We start from the raw sequence: 23,054 nt of genomic DNA, 5'->3' as shown, positions 1-23,054 counted from the left end.
TGATGTATAATATTACATTTTAATACTTAGAAGTTAACATAGGCTATCCAGACTGGTGTGGTCCTTTAACATGAATATCAGTGCTCATAACAACCTACCATTTCCCTGATGTATAATATTACATTTTAATACTAAGAAGTTAACATATGCTATCCAGACTGGTGTGGTCCTTTAACATTAATATCACTGCTCATAACAACCTACCATTTCCCTCATGTATAATATTACATTTTTAATACTTAGAAGTTAACATAGGCTATCCAGACTGGTGTGGTCCTTTAACATGAATATCACTGCTCATAACAACCTACCATTTCCCTGATGTATAATATTACATTTTAATACTAAGAAGTTAACATATGCTATCCAGACTGGTGTGGTCCTTTAACATTAATATCACTATTAATAACAACCTCCTTTCCCAACTGTATATTACCTTTTAATACTGTAACGTTAACATAGGCTTCTCCTGATTGGTGGGGCCCTTTAACATGGAGTGTAAATGTGTACAGCCCTTCTATTAACTGAAAATAAGTAAATTACAATCAATATTAAATGATCTTTTATCAAATTAAATAGAAAAGCTGAAGGCATGTTAAAACGATGCTTTAATTTATAGCATTTATACACCTAATCTGGTATGGAAGGAAAATATGATGTAGCAGGTTTGATTGAACAATCCTTGATTTATACCAACCAAAGGGTAATATTATGCATATGACCTTTCATCAACACTTTTATGGAATGAATATTAGGACAATCACTTTGATTCTAACAATCTAATTGAGCATCCAATTGGAAGATTTAAACACGTCTAACCATCTTATTGTTATATAAATGAAATTAATGACTGACAGATTAATTTAAAGGTAAGTTGCCAATGAGCTTGATAAAGACATTTACAATATTCGCAGCAATTTTTGACAAATGTGAATAGACTCACCTGGTTTATTACACTTTTTAAACGTAAGATTAAGTTTAAGCAGGGTTCGACATTAACTTTTATACCAACTTGTCCAGTTGGGCAAGTGCCCTATTACTTTTACTTGTCCGAAAGTGAAATCTACATGCCCAAACTTTTACATGCTATTTTTGTGGTTGTAATGTAGTACATGCAGATAAAATATAGTTATCATGTATATGGGGTGTAAATTGATTATGGAGTATGAAAATATACTATGAGGCATATATGAGCCGAGGAGGGAGGGAAAAGATCGATGAATATACGGGAATTGGATCATTTACATAGAGATACTTATTTCATAATAATTTATCTAAGAAATGCCATTTCAAATAACCCTTCTTGATAAACTGACAACAACTGACAAATTTGTTAAAGTTTAATTTCATTTTCTCTTTCAAGCTTTTACGTTTTTCCATCTTAGGGAAATACACATCCGATGACAAATTATAAAGTTAGAACAACGAAAATAGACCTCCGCTTTCCATTGGTCGGTGGGAATAACACGTGCTTCGGAAACGCCAGAGTGGTGTCCCGATGGATAACGATAATGACGAAGCAACGCCGCGGCCGCCTGATTGGCCAATATTTTTAAACGTGATCTATTTTTGGTAAAATGGGGAATTCAGTGCGAACAATTGACGAAATATACGCATTGAAGGGGGGTTAAGACCACTTTACTCGACCGTGCGGTGTTATCACTGAGTAATCTATGGACAAAACAACAGACACTATTGATTTTGTGAAATTTTAATCATATAACACTTTTTTTTTCACTTGCCCGATCGGACAACCAAGATGATGTTTTTACTTGTCCGAATACGGCATTAGCTTGCCCCGGGCAATCGGACAACCGTAAGTGTCGGACCCTGTTAAGTCAAATCAATCTTCAAAATTTAACTCAATTGTAGTATTAATGGGCTTCAACATTGGGATTGAAGATATGTTTCCACTCATGCAGATTTTTCAAGTCAACTAAGTTCGAGACAATAAAAGTTGAATATATCAGTATTTTTCCTATCAATATCATGTATTGCAGAACTTTGATAAATAAAAACGTATTTAAAATACCTTTGACAATTTGAGTGTGTCTGTGTTTTTTCCAACCATTGTACCGATTTCTGCTCCATCAGGCATTGATGTGATAGACCACTCATAATCAAACTTTTTCTCTACAAATATATGGATTAATGAGCTTTTTATTCTATTTTTGGCTTTTGTTTTATTATTAATGTAGATTCTTTAATATTGCTATTTTTTATGCAGATTTCATGGGTAAAGATTATTCACAAATTTAAATTTTCAACAAAAAACACACTTTTCTATAGGCTTGTAAACAGAACTATAAAATCAAGCTTCCATGAAAAAATATATTTCAATATATGAAAATTAGTAGCCACAAAATAAATTAATCAAGCTGACATTTTGTTCCGGACATATATTAGGACCATACGCATATGATATATAAGCATGATAAGTGTTAAATTTCAAACAATAACAAATGAAGTAATTTGAAGAAAAAAAATTCTGATTTGGTTTTATAGTTCTTATGTTTTAATCTTAAGTGATAATTGTATTTTTTCCTAACCATTTTCAACATGTTCAAGAGTTCCATGTCATTTGTTTCAATGCTTTTTGTTTGTGATTTAATTTTTCCTTGATCAAGTCTCTTTTTGTTAACTTGTCCATGTGTGGTCTCCTGTTCAATGTAGTTTTCCTGTGAGGTTTTTCATCTTTGCTTTACTTTTATGACATGTATCATTATGTAAGGTGAAATTTAAGTACCCCAAAAATGTAAACCATATATATAAACCATACATAAACCTATATATTCAGGCTATCTAAACAATACATTATATTAAGCTTCTTGTCTCTCTTTATGATTGGAATAGAGTTCAATATTTACTGCTGACACTTAACAGGCAATAGATTTCACCATAGATTTTGATAGAGATTGCGTTACTAAATATTCACTTCTCTGTGCAAGTGTTTTGTGGACTGTTGTTTATCAGTTTATCTGATTTTCATATTTCTGCCATTGTGTTTTTTTTCTTTTAACTTATGGCGTTCGATTAGCTCAACCCTCCCATCCCCCACTCCCTATTGGTATCTTCTCCCCCTTTATTTGTTGGTTTGTATATGTTACTTTTTAATACTACTTAGCCCAACCCTCCCATCCCCCACTCCCTCTTGGTCTTCTCCCCCTTTATTTGTTGGTTTGTATGTGTTACTTTTTAATACTACTTAGCCCAACCCTCCCACCCCCCACTCCCTCTTGGTCTTCTCCCCTTTATTTGTTGGTTTGTATATGTTACTTTTTAATACTACTTAGCCCAACCCTCCCATCCCCCACTCCCTCTTGGTCTTCTCCCCCTTTATTTGTTGGTTTGTATATGTTACTTTTTAATACTACTTAGCCCAACCCTCCCATCCCCCACTCCCTCTTGGTCTTCTCCCCCTTTATTTGTTGGTTTGTATATGTTACTTTTTAATACTACTTAGCCCAACCCTCCCATCCCCCACTCCCTCTTGGTCTTCTCCCCCTTTATTTGTTGGTTTGTATATGTTACTTTTTAATACTACTTAGTTCAACCCTCCCATCCCCCACTCCCTCTTGGTATCTTCTCCCCCTTTATTTGTTGGTTTGTATGTGTTACTTTTTAATACACTTAGCCCAACCCTCCCATCCTCCACTCCCTCTTGGTATCTTCTCCCCCTTTATTTGTTGGTTTGTATATGTTACTTTTTAATACTACTTAGCACAACCCTCCCATCCCCCACTCCCTCTTGGTATCTTCTCCCCCTTTTTTTGTTGGTTTTCATATGTTACTTTTTAATACTACTTAGCCCAACCCTCCCATCCCCAACTCCTTCTTGGTATTCTCCCCCTTTATTTGTTGGTTTGTATATGTTACTTTTTAATACTACTTAGCCCAACCCTCCCATCCCCCACTCCTTCTTGGTCTTCTCCCCCTTTATTTGTTGGTTTGTATGTGTTACTTTTTAATACTACTTAGCTCAACCCTCCCATCCCCCAATCCCTCTTGGTCTTCTCCCCTTTATTTGTTGGTTTGTATATTTTACTTTTTAATACTACTTAGTCCAACCCTCCCATCCACCACTCCTTCTTGGTCTTCTCCCTCTTTTTTTGTTGGTTTGTATATGTTACTTTTTAATACTACTTAGCCCAACCCTCCCATCCCCCACTCCCTCTTGGTCTTCTCCCCCTTTATTTGTTGGTTTGTATATGTTACTTTTTAATACTACTTAGCCCAACCCTCCCATCCCCCACTCCCTCTTGGTCTTCTCCCTCTTTATTTGTTAGTTTGTATGTGTTACTTTTTAATACTACTTAGCCCAACCCTCCCATCCCCCACTCCCTCTTGGTCTTCTCCCCCTTTATTTGTTGGTTTGTATGTGTTACTTTTTAATACTACTTAGCCCAACCCTCCCATCCCCCACTCCCTCTTGGTATCTTCTCCCCCTTTTTTTGTTGGTTTGTATATGTTACTTTTTAATACTACTTAGCCCAACCCTCCCATCCCCCACTCCCTCTTGGTCTTCTCCCCCTTTATTTGTTGGTTTGTTTATGTTACTTTTTAATACTACTTGTCCATGATGATTATCTCCCCTTACCTTCCCCATCTTTACTGATGACGTAAGCATTTAATGTGACTTCGTTGATAGGTAGCTGGATAACTTTATTTTCTCCTGCAGATACTGTTAGTGGTGTAACTGAAAGTGCAATTAAATGAAGAGTAGTATCAAATTAACATTTGAAAGCATACTAAAATAACTCATCAAAGACTCCAGGCTGATAATTATGTACACCAGACACATGTTTTGTCTCCAAAAGACTAATCAGTGATGCTTAAATTTAAAAAGTTAAAAGGCCAAATAAAGTACAAAATTGAAGAGTATTGAGAATCAAAAATTTCGAAATGTTTTGACAAATACAGCTGGGGTAGAAAATCTTGAATGATTTGAACAATTCAAATAGATATAAGAAGATGTGGTATGAGTGCCAATGAGACAACTCTCCTTCTCACAATTTGTAAAAGTAAACCATTATAGGTCAAAGTATGGCATCCAACATGGAGCCTTGGCTCACACCTAACAGCAAGCTATAAAGGGCCCCAAAAAATGACTAGTGTAAAACCATTCAAACAGGAAAACCAATAGTCTAATCTATATAAAAAACGTGAAACGAGGAACACTTATGAACCACATCAAAAGTTTTGTAAACAGTTAATTTATACATATGACCATATCAATGATAATTCACATCAACACAAAAGTGCTGACTACTGGACTGGGTGACTTTGTTACCTTAAATTGGAAGGGATTTTCTAGTTGTAATGCTGTGAATGTTCTTAATGTTCCTAATGTACTATATATACAATTAAAGACGTTTTGTGTCTGCATAATGGGAACCTTCTTGACACAAAATCTACATCTTTTTAACCTGTTAATCTTCTTATAACTTATTAAATGTATAGGTCACCTGAGCTGTTGATTTTAAAGTTAATATAGACTCTAAATTCTAAAATTCGATAAAATGCTTATCTTCCACTGAATTTTTAAGTGCGAAAACTGAAACTTTGACTTAAACAAGAATTTGTGTCCATTAAACACAATGCTCTGCTCACACTATCACAATTCCATGCTCAGTTTTCTTTGAAATCTGGGTCAAAATAATAATTTTGGCATGCATATAATCTTAAAGGTTCATATCAAAATAAACTTGTATACTAAGTTTCAAGAGGGTGTGACCTATGTAAACCTGATATGGGATGGACAGACAAACGATCAGATGCACAGATCGGAAAATACAATGCCCCAGTGGGCATAAAAGCGATTAACCAATGATTTTTTGAAAGACCATAAATAGCGACATACAAAAATGAAATGTCTTACCTTTTATAGTAGTGGTTGGTGCAGTAGTGGTAGTAGTTGTTGGAGAATTTGCAGATTTATTCTGAAATAGAAATAACAGATCCATGTAAATATAACTTTATATACAGACAAACTACTTAAATTATAAAAGTCCTCAACTACATGTACAGATAAAAGACCTAAGATACATGAGATTTCAACAGCTTGTCTGAATACCAAATGGACATACAGTTTAAATCACAACTAAACAGTCAGAATCACAAATAGCTATACAGTGTGATAATAAAATAGCTATAATTAGAATAATAAAAAGCTATACAGTCGGATTCAAAAATAGCTAAAACAGTCTGATTCACAAATAGCTTAAGTTAAAATCACAAATGGCTATACAGTCTCAAACAAAACTAAATACAATGTAATCGGAATCACAAAGAGCTACACAAACTGATTAAAGAATAGCTAATGTTGGAATCCCAAATGGCTATCCAGTTTGATTCAAAAATAGCTATACAGTTAAAATACCCCAATATTTATAGTTGAAATCACAAATTGCTATACAGTCTAAATCACAAATATATAGCTATTCGTTCTGATACAGCAATAACTTAAGCTCAAATCACAAATTGCTACACTGTGGGAACCATAGACAATATGCCATTAATATAACTATCAATGATTAACATATAATTAGATTACACTTACCCTCTTGGAGGCTGTGATATCTAAATCACCTGAAAACAATGAGTTAAAACATTAATGGTTACCTAAAACTTAACCATGTTAACAGCCCTTTTGGACAGAAATTGCAGGATGGAAGAGGAGCATTCATTATCTTAATTATTTGTTTTATTGTCTAAATTACCTTATAAACTTTAAGTATTTCCTTTCTTAAAAAACACTAAATTAGCTCAAGTTTACAAAACAAAATTACAATAGGATTATCTTATAAAATAAACAAATAAAATTCATCAGTCACCATGATTATGTAATATTATGTTTATGAATATGATAAGACATGTTAAATCAGAATATTCCACCACCAAGCACATGCTAAGGCATAAATACAATCTATTAGAAGGATAACATAAATAATGTGTTTTACTATGGTCTGGAAATAATACAGCTGTCAAAATTGTACTTTTTACACACAAACCTGAAAAGCTATTGATAAGGAACATTTTACATTGACATGATTGAGAAGAGATGAAAGGTTTAGTAAATAAGAGGTTCCTGAAAATTTTGTAAACTTTTAAATAACTGCTTTTCCTTTAAGTGAAAGTATTCAAATCAGGGAACATGATCAGTAGCAAGGCAATTATAACAGATATAAAACAACTAACTACCAAAGAAATCCTGGGAGAATGTCATTTAAATCTAAATAATCTGAAATGAGTAATACAGATTCTACCACTGCATCGAATGTGACCAATTTTTCTCTACTCTAGACAGTTAAATTGAGGCTTGCTGAGAATTAAATATTTAAATTTAACTGTCAAGAATTGATAAATATAGTATTGCACGGGAATCAGTGGATTGGACGGGAATCAGTGGAAGTATATGTTTCTGTAATGATTTTTAAACAACAAGTAGGTAAACTTATTCTTATTTCTCTCTCAATGATCTGCAAAAAAATGTATTTATCATTTCTGACATCGTAATACATGGTTGCCTTTTTTCGTGACATTATGATTGAAAATTCAGAGGAAAAAGCAAGAAAATTTGCCTTCATATTTGAATTTTGACCAATGAAGAATAGAGATCAAACAAACTTTACATCATTTGGTCTCTGGTGTAAAGTTGTTTCATTATAAATCATACCACATCTTATATTCATATACCTTTATCATAAAAAAAAATCAACCAGTCAAGGAAAGTATGAATCAGATAAGAATTAGAGAAACTATCCGACTAATCATCAGGTTTGGAAGGTATCTATGCATTGCCTAAAGTTTATATATACAGGTAACTACAAGAAATATGCTACATCTACGTGGCTAAATATTAAATTGTTTAGTATAATTTGTAATCAAAAAGAAAGGCTAAATGAATATATGCAACCAATTTTGTATACCTATCGAAACATTAACACATGTGTAATTATTCCCAAGTTCAAAGCCATCATTACAGATGCAGATTCCTGTTCTACTATGTGAATTTTCAGGGATAAAACATTCTTCATTTGATTCACACTGATCATGTAATCCATATTCACACTGGGTTGGTTTATGATCAGGTATGAAACTTGCATCTGTTGTATTGTCTGAAATTTGAATGCCAATCTCAATTTTTTTATAACCAGTATCCTTTTTTTTTTGTCTAATAAAGTATCTTTTTTCTCTTCACCTCATATTTTATTTCATTCTATTTAGTGATAATAATAATCTCTTGTGAATAAAAAATAAATCTTATAACTTTCTCAAACAAATTACAACAGAAACCATGCATCTGTTAACCTATTTTCTTGCAAGAAGTCAGTCCTATTCTAGATAATTATGATATGACTGACCTATTTAATTACCAACAGTTTCCTCTCAATTGATAACGAACTGAAAAATTGTTTTAAATTTAGAAATTTAAGGCTAAACTATACATACCAAAATTCCTAATAAATTTTTTAATAGCTTCCTCAACAATTAAAACTAAAATTGACCACTTGTAAGAAAAATTAATCAACATCTGAATGATCTCTGTTGGAATCTGAGTTGAACTTATAATAATAAACTGTTAAATAAGCAGGCAATAACGTGTTATTTAACAAACAACTGATGACAGTATTTACAAGCAATGTAAAAATAGCATTGATAGTTTATTGTCTGATAAAGGAAACTGTAGTATATTTGGAGAGTTGTCGTCACCAAATCCCAGTACTGTTACTCCTATTCTAATGCAATATTTGTTAAATGTTTGAAATAAAACAATCGAAATATCCTGGAAATTTCAACTGCTATTGTGTTACATTGTTGCCCATGACTCTGACTGTCAATATCATCCAATCAAAATTGGCATTACATATCATATTGCATAAGATTTAAGAGCAACATGAGTAGATTGTACACTTTGTCACTCATTTTCACAGAAAGATTAAAAAAGTTCCTGTTGTCAGTTAATCTTCATGATGAAACCTGTCCCATTGAAACACAAAAGGAACAGTTTCTCAAGAAAACATTTACTAACAAGCTTTATAATATATTTTTTGAAAGTCAATTTTCTAGCCAGAAAGCTTTAAAGTTTCAAATTAAAACTGGTCAATAATTATTTAAAAGGGGTTCTATATAAAATTAAAATCATAATGTCATCCATCAAACAATTATAAACAATTGAAATTGGCTCAATCTAAGAATGAATGACAAAATGTACAATCACATGTTGAACTCTATTTCAGTAATAAACTTTCAACGGTATTTTTAAAAACAATGTATACCTAAGTCAAATGAAACATCAACACACGTGTAATTCTCATTGCGTTCATAGCCACGAATACAGACACAGAAGCCTGTACGACTATGAGAAGTTTCAGGAATAAAGCATTCCTCATTTGTATCACACTGATTACGTAAGCCAAATTCACAGTAGGTTGATCTATGACTTGGTATGTTGGCTTCTTTTGTTGTCACTGAAATTGTCAAAATTCATTTTCTTTATCTTCTTTTTTTTTGAACTTTTTTTATGATTCAAATTTTAGTTTCTTTACCTCTTTTTTACATTCAAAATTTATTCTTATTACCTTTTTTTAATAAATTTATTCTTAATTATGCATATATTCTAAAAAGCATTTTTAAAATCATAATATAACATATATAACAAAATTTTCTCCCATTCATATATGTTTTGGTTGAACATACAAAATTCAGAAAAGCACAGTACAGCAATACAAAAATGATCATTTAGCACCTATATAAAACAAAATATCATAACAGCAACATGTCAGACTTCTTAAAATCTATTGTCCTGCAGGATTGAAAAAAGAACAGAAATCAACAACTTCTATGAAAATAGTTAATGCTTTTTTTCCAACAGTGTACATATGTGCAAGATTGAAAAAATAAATTAGTATATGTCTAAAAAAATTTCATTTTAAATGTCCAAAAAAAATAAATAAAAAGATGTAGAGTACAAAAGGGCAGCACAATGACACAAAAAGACATCCACGGGTCAACATACTATTTTCTAAAGAAATATATATATATCTGTAATTATAAGTACGTCTGAACCAGTGACAACTCTACAACAGATTTATCCTTCGGATCACCAGCAGTGATGGTGATACATGGCTGTGTACATTCTGTATATACAACTCGTCTAAACATTAGCCCAACAATGTTAGATCTGTAAATTTGCTTTCGCAAAATTTTTTGTTCTTCCCTCGCCGGCATTCGAACTCATGCTACTGAGATATCGTGACACCAAATCGTGATTATCTAGACAACATACATATGTGCACAACAGTTCAAATGTACAACAGAACATATTGGAAATAAGAATATTTACCTTAAAGAAACACATTTGTAATGATAGAAGATAGACTAAGAAGGAAAACATGTGTATGAAAGAGATCACAGCTAAGTTAATAATCTGTTTACACACTGTTTTTGATATTTACCTATAGAAACACATTTATTATCTCTATCAAACTGGTACCCACTTTCACACCTACAGATACCAGTTCTACTGTGTGAGTGCTTAGGGATATAGCACTCTTGGTGATGGTCACATTGGTGATGAAGTCCATATTCACAATGATGTACTTTTGACTTGTGATGGTTATGCACAGGTGATGATGCTGAAATGGTTTGGTTAGGGAAGGTAGCTTAAAAAGCCATGCAAAATAAACTGAATATTGTGTTATAGCCTTATCTGCTTATCAGTAAATAACAGGCACTTTAATTTGTAGAACTGTAAACCAACTGATTTTCATTTCGAGGATTGACTTTTTTAGACATTCAGACTTTTCTAGCTGGCTCCATGGAGATTTATTTTCACAATTTTCTTTTTTTTTTAAAAAGAAGGTCTGCCTTTGACATGTTTCTGACAATTTATATCTGCTTTAATTTTCTTGTGAAAGTCATGCAATAAAATCACTCATGAAAATTTCTTGATTTACAGTATAATTATCTGTCTTAAGTTTTGCCCAAATTTTAAGATTCATCTCATTCGACATATGACATCCCCAAATGAAAGTAACATTATTAATTCTAGTATCAACCATACCAGTTGAATATTTTAGCGAATAGCCAAAAACATTTTAAAATCACAATAAACAGTATTATGCCATCACAGGTGAAACTATAAACCTAATCATTTACTAATTAGACAATTATCCCAACACAAATAACCAAAAGATGATCTACTCTTTGATTTTATCTAACGAATAATTTTGAAATAATTTGTTTATGGGTAAGGTTCTTAAAAAGTTAACACATGCAAATTCTAAATCAAGACTTCAGCAAACTCCTGTACAGATGCATTCCAAGAAATAATCTTTTCATGCAAATATAGCATTCTACTTTTTAAAACTATGAACTAAAAAAATAAAACCTGAGGTAAACCTATAGTTAGATTAAGGCTTTTCCAGAAATAAGAATAAATAAACTGTTATCACAGAGATATGTCTCGCCTTTTTGTAATTTTGATAATGCAAATGTTGAAATTAAAATAGCAATACTTTAACATGTAAGTTATGCAAATATTCAAAGTCGATGAACCATGACTGAAGGTACATCGCTAAACAATCTCCATGGAATGAGATGTGCCAATGCTAATACAACTGCATACCAAATACCATTGACTTATTATAAGTCGTTCCCTTTAAACAAACCTAATCACAAACATTAACTTGTAAACTATGTAAAAGTTTCAAAGTCAATGAACCATGATCAGGGGTGGGGCTATATAATCTCCATAGAAATGATACTTGCAAATGCAAATACATTTGCATACCAAATATCATTGACTTAACATTAGCAGTTCATCTTAAACTGATCTAATCACAAACTAATACATGTAAACTAAGCAATAGTTTCAAAGTCAATAGACCATGACTGAGGGGGCGGGGCCAAATATTCTCCATGGAAATGAGATGTGCTAATGCTTATACAACTGAACACCAATTAACATTGGCTTACCACTAATGGTTCCCCTTGAACTGACCTAATCACAAACTAATACATGTTAACTTAGCAAAATTTTCAAAGTCTATAGACCATGACTAAGGGGGCAGAGCCAAATAATCTCCATGGAAATGAGATATGCCAATGCTTATACAACTGCATACCAAATATCATTGACCTACCACTAGTGGTTCCCCATAAATTGACCTAATCACAAACTAATACATGTAAACTATGAAAAGTTTCAAAGTCAATAGACCTTGACTGAGGGGGCAGGGCCAAATAATCTCCATGGTAATGAGATGTGCCAATGCTAATACAACTGCATACCAAATATCATTGACCTACCACTAGTGGTTCACCATGAACTAGACCTAATCACAAACTAATACTTCGTTGATGCCGCCGCAAGAAACAGCATACCTATGTATCGCTTTTCAAGGCGAGACAAAAATGTGTGAATCCAATTTTTGCAAGACTTACGAACCAATTTTTGCAAGACTTACATTTTTTAAAGACATTATAACAAATTAATTTGAACAATTAATTTCAATGTTTAAGTCAAACAACTGATAATTTCTGGAAAAGTCTTTCATATAAAATTAAATTTTCCCACCACATATAGTTACAACAAATCACATCAATTACAACCACGAAGACAAGAAAGGAATTTTAATTATTGTTAATTCACAACAAACCTGAACACAACACATTTCAAGCAATTCTGATTATATCAAATTATTACAACATTTTCAAATATTCTTAAAAACTGTATATAAAAACTTACTAGGAATGACAGAAGAACAGACGCCTTTGTCATTTTTCTCGTACCCTTTATTACACACACAGATGCCAAGATGTGGACTGAGATTACTGGGTACATAACATTCCTCATGGTCTCCACACTCAGACTTGGAGGGATCACATATCTTATTGGTCTTCTTCTCTGAAAAATACAAACAAAGGGCTTTTTGTTGTCTAAGAACATGAAAAATTGAAATTGAACATTTTCCTTTTATTGTCCAATATCCAATACATAAATGCATTGTTAGCAAGGTTAAATTCAGCATAAAAAAACAAGAGTGCACACACTGAAATGTCTCGCCTTCTTTACTAATCATTGATATTATGTTGATAGTCCTAAATATAAAGCTTTATTACAACTGTCACATAAACTTAACATTAACCAAGTAAACTAAACATTGACCAATGAACCATGAAAATGAGTTCAAGGTCAAATGAACCATGCAAAGCAGGCATGTACAGCTAACAATTCTTCGATACAACAAATATAATTGTCCTATTGCTTATAGTTTAAGTAAAAAAAACCAAAACACAAAAACTGAACACAGAGCAATGAACCTTGAAAATGAGGTCAAGGTCAATTAAAACCTGCGTGACTGACATAAAGATCATAAAATATTTCCATACACCAAATATAGTTGAACTATTGCATATAGTATTAGAAAAAAAAAACCAAAACTCAAAAACTTAACTTTGACCACTGAACCATGAAAATGAGGTCAAGGTCAGATGACACCTGCCAGCTAGACATGTACACCTTACAATCATTCCATACACCAAATATAGTAGACCTATTGCATGCAGTATAAGAAAAATTGACCAAAACACAAAAACTTAACTATAACCACTGAACCATGAAAATGAGGTCAAGGTCAGATGACACCTGCCAGTTGGACATGTACACCTTACAGTCCTTCCATACACCGAATATACTAGACCTATTGCTTATAGTATCTGAGATATGAACTTGACCACGAAAACTTAACCTTGTTCACTGATCCATGAAATGAGGTCGAGGTCAAGTGAAAACTGTCTGACGGGCATGAGGACCTTGCAAGGTACGCACATACCAAATATAGTTATCCTATTACTTATAATAAGAGAGAATTTAACATTACAAAAAATCTTAACTTTTTTTCCAAGTAGTCACTGAACCATGAAAATGAGGTCAAGGACATTGAACACGTGACTGACGGAAACTTCGTAACATGAGGCATTCGTATACAAAGTATGAAGCATCCAGACATTCCACCTTCTAAAATATAAAGCTTTTAAGAAGTTAGCTAACGCCAGCGCCGCCTGATCACTATCCCTATGTCGAGCTTTCTGCGACAAAAGTCGCAGGCTCAACAAAAAGTATTATTTTGGCCCATTTTCCTAAACAGTTTGGGCCATAACCCCCAAAATCAATTCCAACCTTCCTTTTATGGTATGGAACCTTGTGGTACAATTTCATAGAGATCCATGGACATATACTCAAGTTGTAGGCTGGAAACATGAAAATCCTTATACTACTGCAAAAATGTTGCTGTCGTATAAAAACTGGCATTCAAGATTTTAGTAGTGATTTTCCTTTAAAAACTTTTGCAGTCTCGCATTTTTGCCAGAGGTCAGGGATTAATAAATTGATACATTAATTTCTAAATTAACAGTCCCCTAGATATTTAATGAAATTCAGACCAGAGAATGTTCTGTTGATATTACATCACCCTTACCCCACCTAATTTTTTCAATGTTCAGATGTAGCATTATTAACAATTAGCTAAGAATTTTGTTTGAAACATTGATACCAGCCATTTTAAACTTGCAATGAGGTGTGAGTTATTGCTTGATATTAAAAGTATCACTGTGACTTTGATAAGAAAACAGCAATTGGTTTATCAATAATTCAACATTAAATCCTTTATCAAATCTTTTTATCCACAATATTATAAAAATGTAATGTTATGTTTCTTTGACCTTAGTGTCTGATATTTTTGTGTACCAAGGTTGTGTGGTATTATACAGAATATCAATAAACAAGATGACTGGCAAAATACTCAAGGACATCAACAAAAATCAAGGACTACTATTACTTTTCACGAGTCGTTTCCTATAACATTTATTCAAACCTTTGAAAAATGTTTTTTTTAACTAATATTTTTCTCTATATCAAAAATTTAGATAAGATAAATTTGATTTCAACAATAAATTAATTTCTATCAAAGAGGATCTAAATAGAGATAACATTCATATATCACACTTTAGTTTTTTTTGCTAAGAACATTTTAAAAACCATAGTCATGTTGAAATTTAGACATTTTTTAACTGCTTCTTAGTTTTTGGGTTGCTGTCTCATTTGTTTACCCTACATCTCCTTATACTCCTACTTGAGACAAACCTACTCGCCCCTTAAAATGATTGATTATTGATTGATTAATGTCCAGTGGCAATAATTTCATGTATATTATAATGCGTAGGATAAATTCAATTTTCAAATCTTTTATAAAGAATATTTATAACGATTCAAAATATAGTTTTTCGCCATTGATTTAAATTTACATGGCAACACATGTGACAATGATCTGTACATTGTAACGATTCAACCGAATTATATCACATTGAACTATTAGACAATGTTACAATAAGACAGACTGTTGCCTTTGAATTGAATCAATGAAATTTGTTACTTAAATTAAATGGTGAGGATTAGAAATAGATCACTTCTGTCCATGCAGAAATTGATAAAATAAGTATAAATGATGCTCAATTTAACACCACCACATTCAGTGAAATGTTTACTTTTTTTTTGCACTAGCAATATTTATCTAATATTTCTCTCAACTTATATTATAAATAGAGGTTTTTTAAAAATAGATAGCTGCATGGTAAATCAAACTTACTCAGGCAGATTATATATAAATCTAAGGTAATGTATTACCAGAATTAAACCTTTCCACTTAAAAAAAGTTTGTATTTCAACAGCTTGTTATTGTTTTAAAAACTGGCAATTTGACTAGATTTAACCATGTTAACCATAAAGCATAAGAAACAAAACTGGTCAATAGTTCAACAGTTTGTGTTACAAAACATCAGAAATATGTTTATAACAGACAGAGATGTGCTATTTTTTTTTTTTTTTTTTTTTTCAGGTTAACAGTGAGATCATGATCATATGTTTTGAGGGTGTGAAAAATATACATGTGGAATGCATGAGTTTTGAAAACTCCTTTATAATGCTTGAGTGTTACATTTACTGAAATGTCTGTAGTTTAACAGAACATTACCTTTTACACATAATTTCTTGTTTTCGTCAAACTTGTATCCCTTGATACAGACACATTCTGTGTCGTAGGATGAGACTGTAGCTTTTAACCTACACTCTTCATTCTCCTCACAACCAGACTTCTCACTCAGTATGTTACAAGATCCCTCACGCTGAGCAGGAGTACTTCCTCCCTGGGAATAAACTGGAAAACAAATCAATGTATATTACAAGATCCTTCACGCTGAGCAGGAGTACTTCCTCCCTGGGAATAAACTGGAAAACAAATCAATGTATATTACAAGATCCTTCACGCTGAGCAGGAGTACTTCCTCCCTGGGAATAAACTAAAAAACAAATCAATGTATATTACAAGATCCTTCACGCTGAGCAGGAGTACTTCCTCCCTGGGAAAAAACTAAAAAACATATCAATGTATATTTCTTTTCCTAATACTGCACTATAAATTTAATTTTGAAAACTGATTAAGAAAATTTGAAGAAAAGGCAAATTAACTCTGAAATGGTTGCATTGCATCATTTGGTCTTCTGACCTCTTACAGAAAGAATCCTTTCATTGTATTCCATTACGATCTTTGTTTTATTATGAACAGTATATAAATACTCATGTAAATGGGTCATGAGAATTTTGAAGCATTATGTTACTCTGTTTGACAATTTTAAAGGAATTACAGCCCTTAAGAGCATAAAAATGCTAAGTATTTGGTGTGGTGTCTTGATTTACATACAAAACAGTTAAAAGAGATTTATTAATGTTTAAAATATCTGCCATCCTCCATGCAATAATTACAGAAATCAGAACGTAGTGTTTCCAGATCCTTATAACACATATCTTAATACTTACCAACATCTCGAACATTTACAAAGTATGTTTTATTTGTAGCGTTGCCTTTTGGCCCTGGATCACATGATCCTGGGTATGTCTTATTACATTGTATCAGATAACATGTAACTGAATCTATTTTAGGATTATGAAAGAAGAAGACAGCGTCACAATTGTCCTGGTTACAGCAGCTTAATATACAGGTTGAAAGTTTGGTTGCTTTGGTGTCTTTTGAAAAGTTCCCTGCTTGAAAACCTCCTACTGGTAAGGCACCTTGGTGTAATGCTGAGGTCAGTTCTTCTGTACTGGTATCCTTACGACAAATATCAACGCTGAGAACACCTGAAGAAGAAAGGGGATCAGCTTAAAAAAATTAATTTGCACAGCAAACTTCAAGGTCAAGTGTACATGAAATAAGAGCTTGGAAATAGCTTTATAAAATACTCAAGAATATATTTTTGTGAATATTAAAAGACCTCTTGCTTCATTTTATTCTCTTATTCTCCATAGCTTCTGATGTACATGATGTATATAATAAACAGCTGCGCCATGAGCGCATGATACGCCTGTGGCTTTTTTCAAAGAATACGTAAAATTCAATAACTTCTCAATGTCATGTCAGAAATTTATGAAAAACTAAAGGGAGGTTATCTTAATAGATATAAACCAGTCACCAAAGATTCATGAAAATTGCTCAAAGCACTTGAAAGATATTGTCCGAAAACTGGAAAATCATCCCTATTTTATGAATAAAATCGCATACCTCCGAAACATAAAATCTAAAATTTATGAAGATCGAAAGGGAGCTTAAGTCAATAGATGTAAACAATTCATCAAAGTTTCATTAAACTGCTGAAAGCTTTTTTGAGTTATTGTCCGAAAACAGAAAAATTCCCCTTTTTTAATGAATAAAACCCCATAACTCGAAAACGTCAAATCTAAAATTTATAAAAAATACGAAAGGGAGCTCACGTCAATAGATATAAACAATTCACCCAAGTTTCATGCAAATTGAGTAAAACGTTTTTGAGTTATTGTCCGACATGTTGACGACAGACGGACTAACAGACAATGATATACCATAATACGTCCTGTAAACAGGCGTATAAAAATTAGATGTGATATGATTGCCAATGAGACAACTATCCACCCAAGTTCCAATGAAGTTGATGAAAGCAATTATAGGCAACCGACTACGTCCTCCAACAAAATTCAAGTACTACTGTAACTTTTCACCAATTATTTCCTTTCAAAAATGTATTTTTGAACTAACATATTTTTCTTTAATGAATACAAATTTTGAAAAGACAAATTTAATTTCAACAATAAATTTACTTTCTATCAAAGAGGTTCTAAATAGAGATCCCATTCCTATATATCACACTTCAAATTTTTCTTGTTAAGAACATTTTACAAACCCAAGTCATGTTGTAAATATTAAGACATCTTTATCTTATTATAGGTAGGGCTAGGTATTTATAAGAGAGATGCTTTACAACTGCATCATAAGTAAAAGTCAAAATGATTTTTAAGAAAAATATTTCTTCAATTTGGACCTGAAATTTTATTCTACATGTAGTTGTACATTTATTTAAGCATTTATAAAATACATGTATATGATAATAAACAGAATTAATTAACACTTGAATGAACTCCTTTGGAAACTTCAATCAAATGAAAGCAAATTGTTCTATAGAAGTTTTTCTCCATCAAAATGTTCGATCTCAACAAAGGATTCACAGCGTACCCTGTACAAATTTCTCACTTTTTATATATTGATGAACATAGACAGTGAAAATGAGGCAAAGAACATTACACTACATTTGTTTCCATTCTTATTTCCTTTGCCTACGTATAACAATTTGTGTACTACACAAACCACTTATTACACGATTTATAGTCCAATAATATCATCTGATGGTAAAAAGTAATAAATTTTGTCTGATTGACTATCTATTAAGTAATATCAATTCTGCTGATTTTCTAATGACACCATTCAAGCTACTATTACGACTATTGATCCATTACAGTTTTTATCAATGAAGCTCATTGTTTCCAGACTGTCAGCTACAATCATAAAATAAATTGGTATTCTGATGTTATCCTTTTATGCCCCAAAGGCCAAAGGAAAGAAATATGAGTTTAGTTTTTGTCCAATATTTCCTTTTTTTTAAATTTACAGAAACAAGAGTGCACACGCTGAAATGTCTCGCCTTCTTTACTGACCATTGATTTTATGTTGATAGTCCTAAATATAAAGCTTTACTAAAAGTATCACATAAACTTAACATAATCCAAGAAAACCAGAAATACATGTACACCTTACAATCATTCAATACACCAAATATAGTTGACCTATTGCTTATAGTTTCTTAGAAACAGACTTTAAACAGGAAAACTAAACATTGACCAATGAACAATGAAAATAAGGTCAAGGTCAGATGAACCAAGCCAGACAGACATGTACACCTGACAATCAATCTATGCATTAAATATAGTTGACCTATTGGTTATAGTTTAAGAAAAACAGACCAAAACACAAAAACTAAACACTGAGCAATAAACTGTGAATTTGAGGTCAAGGTCAAATAAAACCTGCCAGACTGACATGTACATTGTCAAATATTTCCTTACACCAAATATAGTTGACCTATTGCATATAGTAATAGAAAAAAAGACCAAAACACAAAAACTTAACTTTAACCACTGAACCATAAAAATGAGGTCAAGTTCAGATGACACCTTCCAGTTGGACATGTACACCTTACAATCATTCCATACACCAAATATAAAAGACCTATTGCTTATAGTATCTGATACATGGACTTGACCACGAAAACTTAACTTTGTTCACTGATCCATGAAATGAGGTCGAGGTCAGATGTAGGGCATGATGACCTTGCAAGGTACGCACATATTAAATATAGTTATCCTATTACTCATAATAACAGAGAAATTAACATTACAAAAAATCTTAACTTTTTTTCAAGTAGTCACTGAACCATGAAAATGAGGTCAAGGGCAATGGACATATGATAGATGGAAACTTCATACATAAGGCATCCATATACAAAGTTTGAAGCATCCAGGTCTTCCACCTTGGAAAATATAAAGCTTTTAAGAAGGTAGCTAACGGAAGGACAGAAAGACGAATTGTCAAGGGTAACACTTAATGCACCTGTTGCCTAAGGCGGGGGCATAAAAATAGAGAATATAATAATCTCAATAAAGGGCTTGTCTGATGCAGGATGCTATCTCTAAAAATTCATAAGGGGTTCTGCAAAACCCTGTGTTTTGCCTACGATTGCTGCTGTCAGTGTAAAAGTGTAACGTTGACTTAAAAAGTGAGTCCATTTATTAGTAAAATACAGAATTTCAAAAAATATCAAACTTTTTCTTTAGATGCCATTTGGTTGTCTTGAAAATTAGCTTCTGTCTATTAGTTTCATAGCAATCCATGAAGGTTTACAAATTTATCAGGTCAAAAAAATTTAATCCCAGACTGTCTGTAAACTGTTAGCTGTAAAAAACTAAGTCCATCTTTCAGAAAAATACTAAAAATGAAATTATGTTTTCAAAAGTTTGCTTTAAACATTATCTCTTAATCATAAATAAGCTTCTGCCAAAGTTTCATTAAATTCTATGAAGGTTTGACAAAGTAATTGATGTGTAACAAACTTTAACCCCAGACTGTATCTACTTGTTAACTGTGAAAATAAAATGCTTCGCTGGGGCGCAGCTTGATACGACCGCAGAGGTCGAACCCTGAACAGTTGGGGCAAGTATGGACACAACATTCAAGCTTGATACAGCAATGAATTTGGATTGTAATTAAATATTTGACACAGCATAGGTTTCTGACACAGAATGAAAGTGGTCTAAGAACTAAAAAAATTTTAATTTACCTATTCAAACCAACTCATTAATATTTGCTTTTATATATAAATCAGAAATAACCAATTTAAAATGGAAAATTTTAAAGAAAAAAAAAAGAAAAAAAAATCCCCCCCCCCCAATTTTTTAACCCCCTTATGATTCATCACCCCCAAACTCAATCCCAGCCTTCCCTTTGTGGTATGGTACCTTGCAGTACAATTTCAGAGAGATCCATATATAAACACTTGAACACAAGTTATTGTCTGGAAACTAGAAAAATGCTTGTTTTTTGGCCCCTTTTTGGCACCAAATTCCTAAACTTTTTGGGCAATTACCCCCAAACTCAAACCCAGCTTTCCCTTTGTGATATGGAACCTTGCAGTACAATTTCATAAAGATCCATACACTTACACACAAGTTATTGTCATGAAACTAGAAAAATGCTTGTTTTTTTCCCCTTTTTGGCCCCTAATTCCTAAAATTTGGAGGCAATTACCCCCAAAATCAATCCCAGCATTCCCTTTGTGATATGGAACCTTGTGATACAATGTCAGAGAGATCCATACACTTACACACAAGTTATTGTCTGGAAACTAGAAAAATGCTTGTTTTATGCCCCTTTTTGGCCCCTTTTTCCTAAAATTTGGAGGCAATTACCCCCAAAATCAATCCCAGCATTCCCTTTGTGATATGGAACCTTGTGGTACACTGTCAGAGAGATCCATACACTTACACACAAGTTATGTCTGGAAGTTACAAAAATGCTTATTTTTGGCCCCTAATTCCTTAACTGTTGGTACCATCACCCCCAAAATCAATCCCCACCTTCCTTTTGTGGTATTGAACCTTATGGTAAAATTTCATAGAGATCCATTCACTTAAACTAAAGTTAGAGTGCGAAAACTAATGTGTCTTCGGACGATGACGACGACGACGCCAACGTCATACCAATATACGACCACAAAATTTTTTTTGCGGTCGTATAAAAACTAAGTCAATTTATCAGTAAAATACGGAAAAATGAAAATAAATATTTTCTACATTTTGCTCTGGATCCTGTAATTTCATGATTTTGGTCATTAACTAGCTTCTATCAAAATTTAATAAAATTCCAAGGAGGTTTGACAAAATAATTGATGTCTTAAACAACTTTACCCATAAATTGAACCTAAACGTTGATGCAGCAGACGCCGATGACTGAATGTAGGATCGCTATGTCTCACTTTTACGACATAAATGTCGCAGGCTCGACAAAAATAGCAAATTTACTGGTGACCAAATCAAGATACTCTATATTCATTTATACCAACATTATGATGCATGGTGGAATAGGAAACAAGATCAAAATCTTTTTATTCATTTTGTCTGTGCATCAACATCAAATAAATTGCTTCGCCGAGCGCAGCTGGATACGAACGCAGAGGTCCAACCCTGAACAGTTGGGGCAAAAATGGACACAATATTCGCGCTTAATACAGGTCTGAATTTGGATTGTAATTAAATATTTGACACATAATAGGTTTTTGACACAGAATAACTGTAGTTCAAGAACTTAGAATTGGTTATATGATTTGAATTTACATTCAATTTTTAGCTTTTGTGCAATACACTATAATGTTGCGAATTGATCCCCCCCAAAAAAAAAAAATTTTCACACCCCCCCCATAATAAGAGTCTTAAAATAGAAAATGACATACATAATCATGGGTAAAATTAATATATCAAATATTCCTTAATCAGCATTTTTAAATAGTAACTTCTAAAAATAAATTGACAGCTAATCACCTCAAGGCAATACAACATTTCTTTATACATAATTTAAAAGCAGTATAAGGGAGGTAATCCAAACATAACATTGTACTTTTTTTTAATTGTCCATTAACCAGGAAACCCTTGTTTTTCCCCCTTTTTTGCCCTTTAAATTCCTAAACTGTTTGAGCCATAACCCCCAAAGCCAATCCTTACCATCCCTTTGTGGTATGGAAACTTGTGGTATAATTTCAGAGAGATCCATACACTGTTCCACAAGTTATTGTCTGGAAACTAGAAAAATGCTCATTTGGGCCCCTTTTTGGCCCTTAATTCCTGGACTGTTAGGACTATAACCCCCAAAATCAATCCCAACCTTCCTTTTGTGGTTATAAACCTTGTGTTTAAATTTCATAGATTTCTATTTACATTTACTAAAGTTATTGTCCGGAAACCAAATGTCTTCGGACGATGCTGACGACGACCGCAAACTTTTTTGCGGTCGTATAAAAATGGTTTAGTGTTTCATCTATAACCATGATAACAAGAACGATTGCATAATCACATTGCTATC

General features: G+C 32.7%; 1 protein-coding gene across 7 annotated transcripts in view; it reads right to left on the bottom strand.

The window, feature by feature from the left end:
* Nucleotides 1-23,054, bottom strand: part of LOC127723448 (dyslexia-associated protein KIAA0319-like protein) — a 60,474-nt gene that overhangs the window by 22,179 nt on the left and 15,241 nt on the right. For 2 of the 7 annotated variants that reach the window (XM_052230073.1, XM_052230076.1), the window contains exons 3-13: nt 16,877-17,197; nt 16,035-16,217; nt 12,752-12,910; nt 10,458-10,637; nt 9,279-9,470; nt 7,929-8,117; nt 6,560-6,588; nt 5,879-5,939; nt 4,598-4,696; nt 2,033-2,133; nt 437-524 (exon numbers count right to left, since the gene is read on the bottom strand). In XM_052230073.1, the coding sequence (XP_052086033.1) occupies nt 437-524; nt 2,033-2,133; nt 4,598-4,696; nt 5,879-5,939; nt 6,560-6,588; nt 7,929-8,117; nt 9,279-9,470; nt 10,458-10,637; nt 12,752-12,910; nt 16,035-16,217; nt 16,877-17,197 (1,602 nt within the window). The remainder of the gene's footprint in view (nt 1-436; nt 525-2,032; nt 2,134-4,597; nt 4,697-5,878; nt 5,940-6,559; nt 6,589-7,928; nt 8,118-9,278; nt 9,471-10,457; nt 10,638-12,751; nt 12,911-16,034; nt 16,218-16,876; nt 17,198-23,054) is intronic. The other 5 variants (XM_052230077.1, XM_052230078.1, XM_052230080.1 and 2 more) reach the window with 5 other exon arrangements.

The sequence above is a fragment of the Mytilus californianus genome, unplaced genomic scaffold (genome assembly GCF_021869535.1).
Source record: "Mytilus californianus isolate M0D057914Y unplaced genomic scaffold, xbMytCali1.0.p SCAF_13, whole genome shotgun sequence".
Lineage (NCBI taxonomy): Eukaryota > Metazoa > Mollusca > Bivalvia > Mytilida > Mytilidae > Mytilus > Mytilus californianus.
This window is presented reverse-complemented; position numbering and strand designations above follow the sequence as displayed.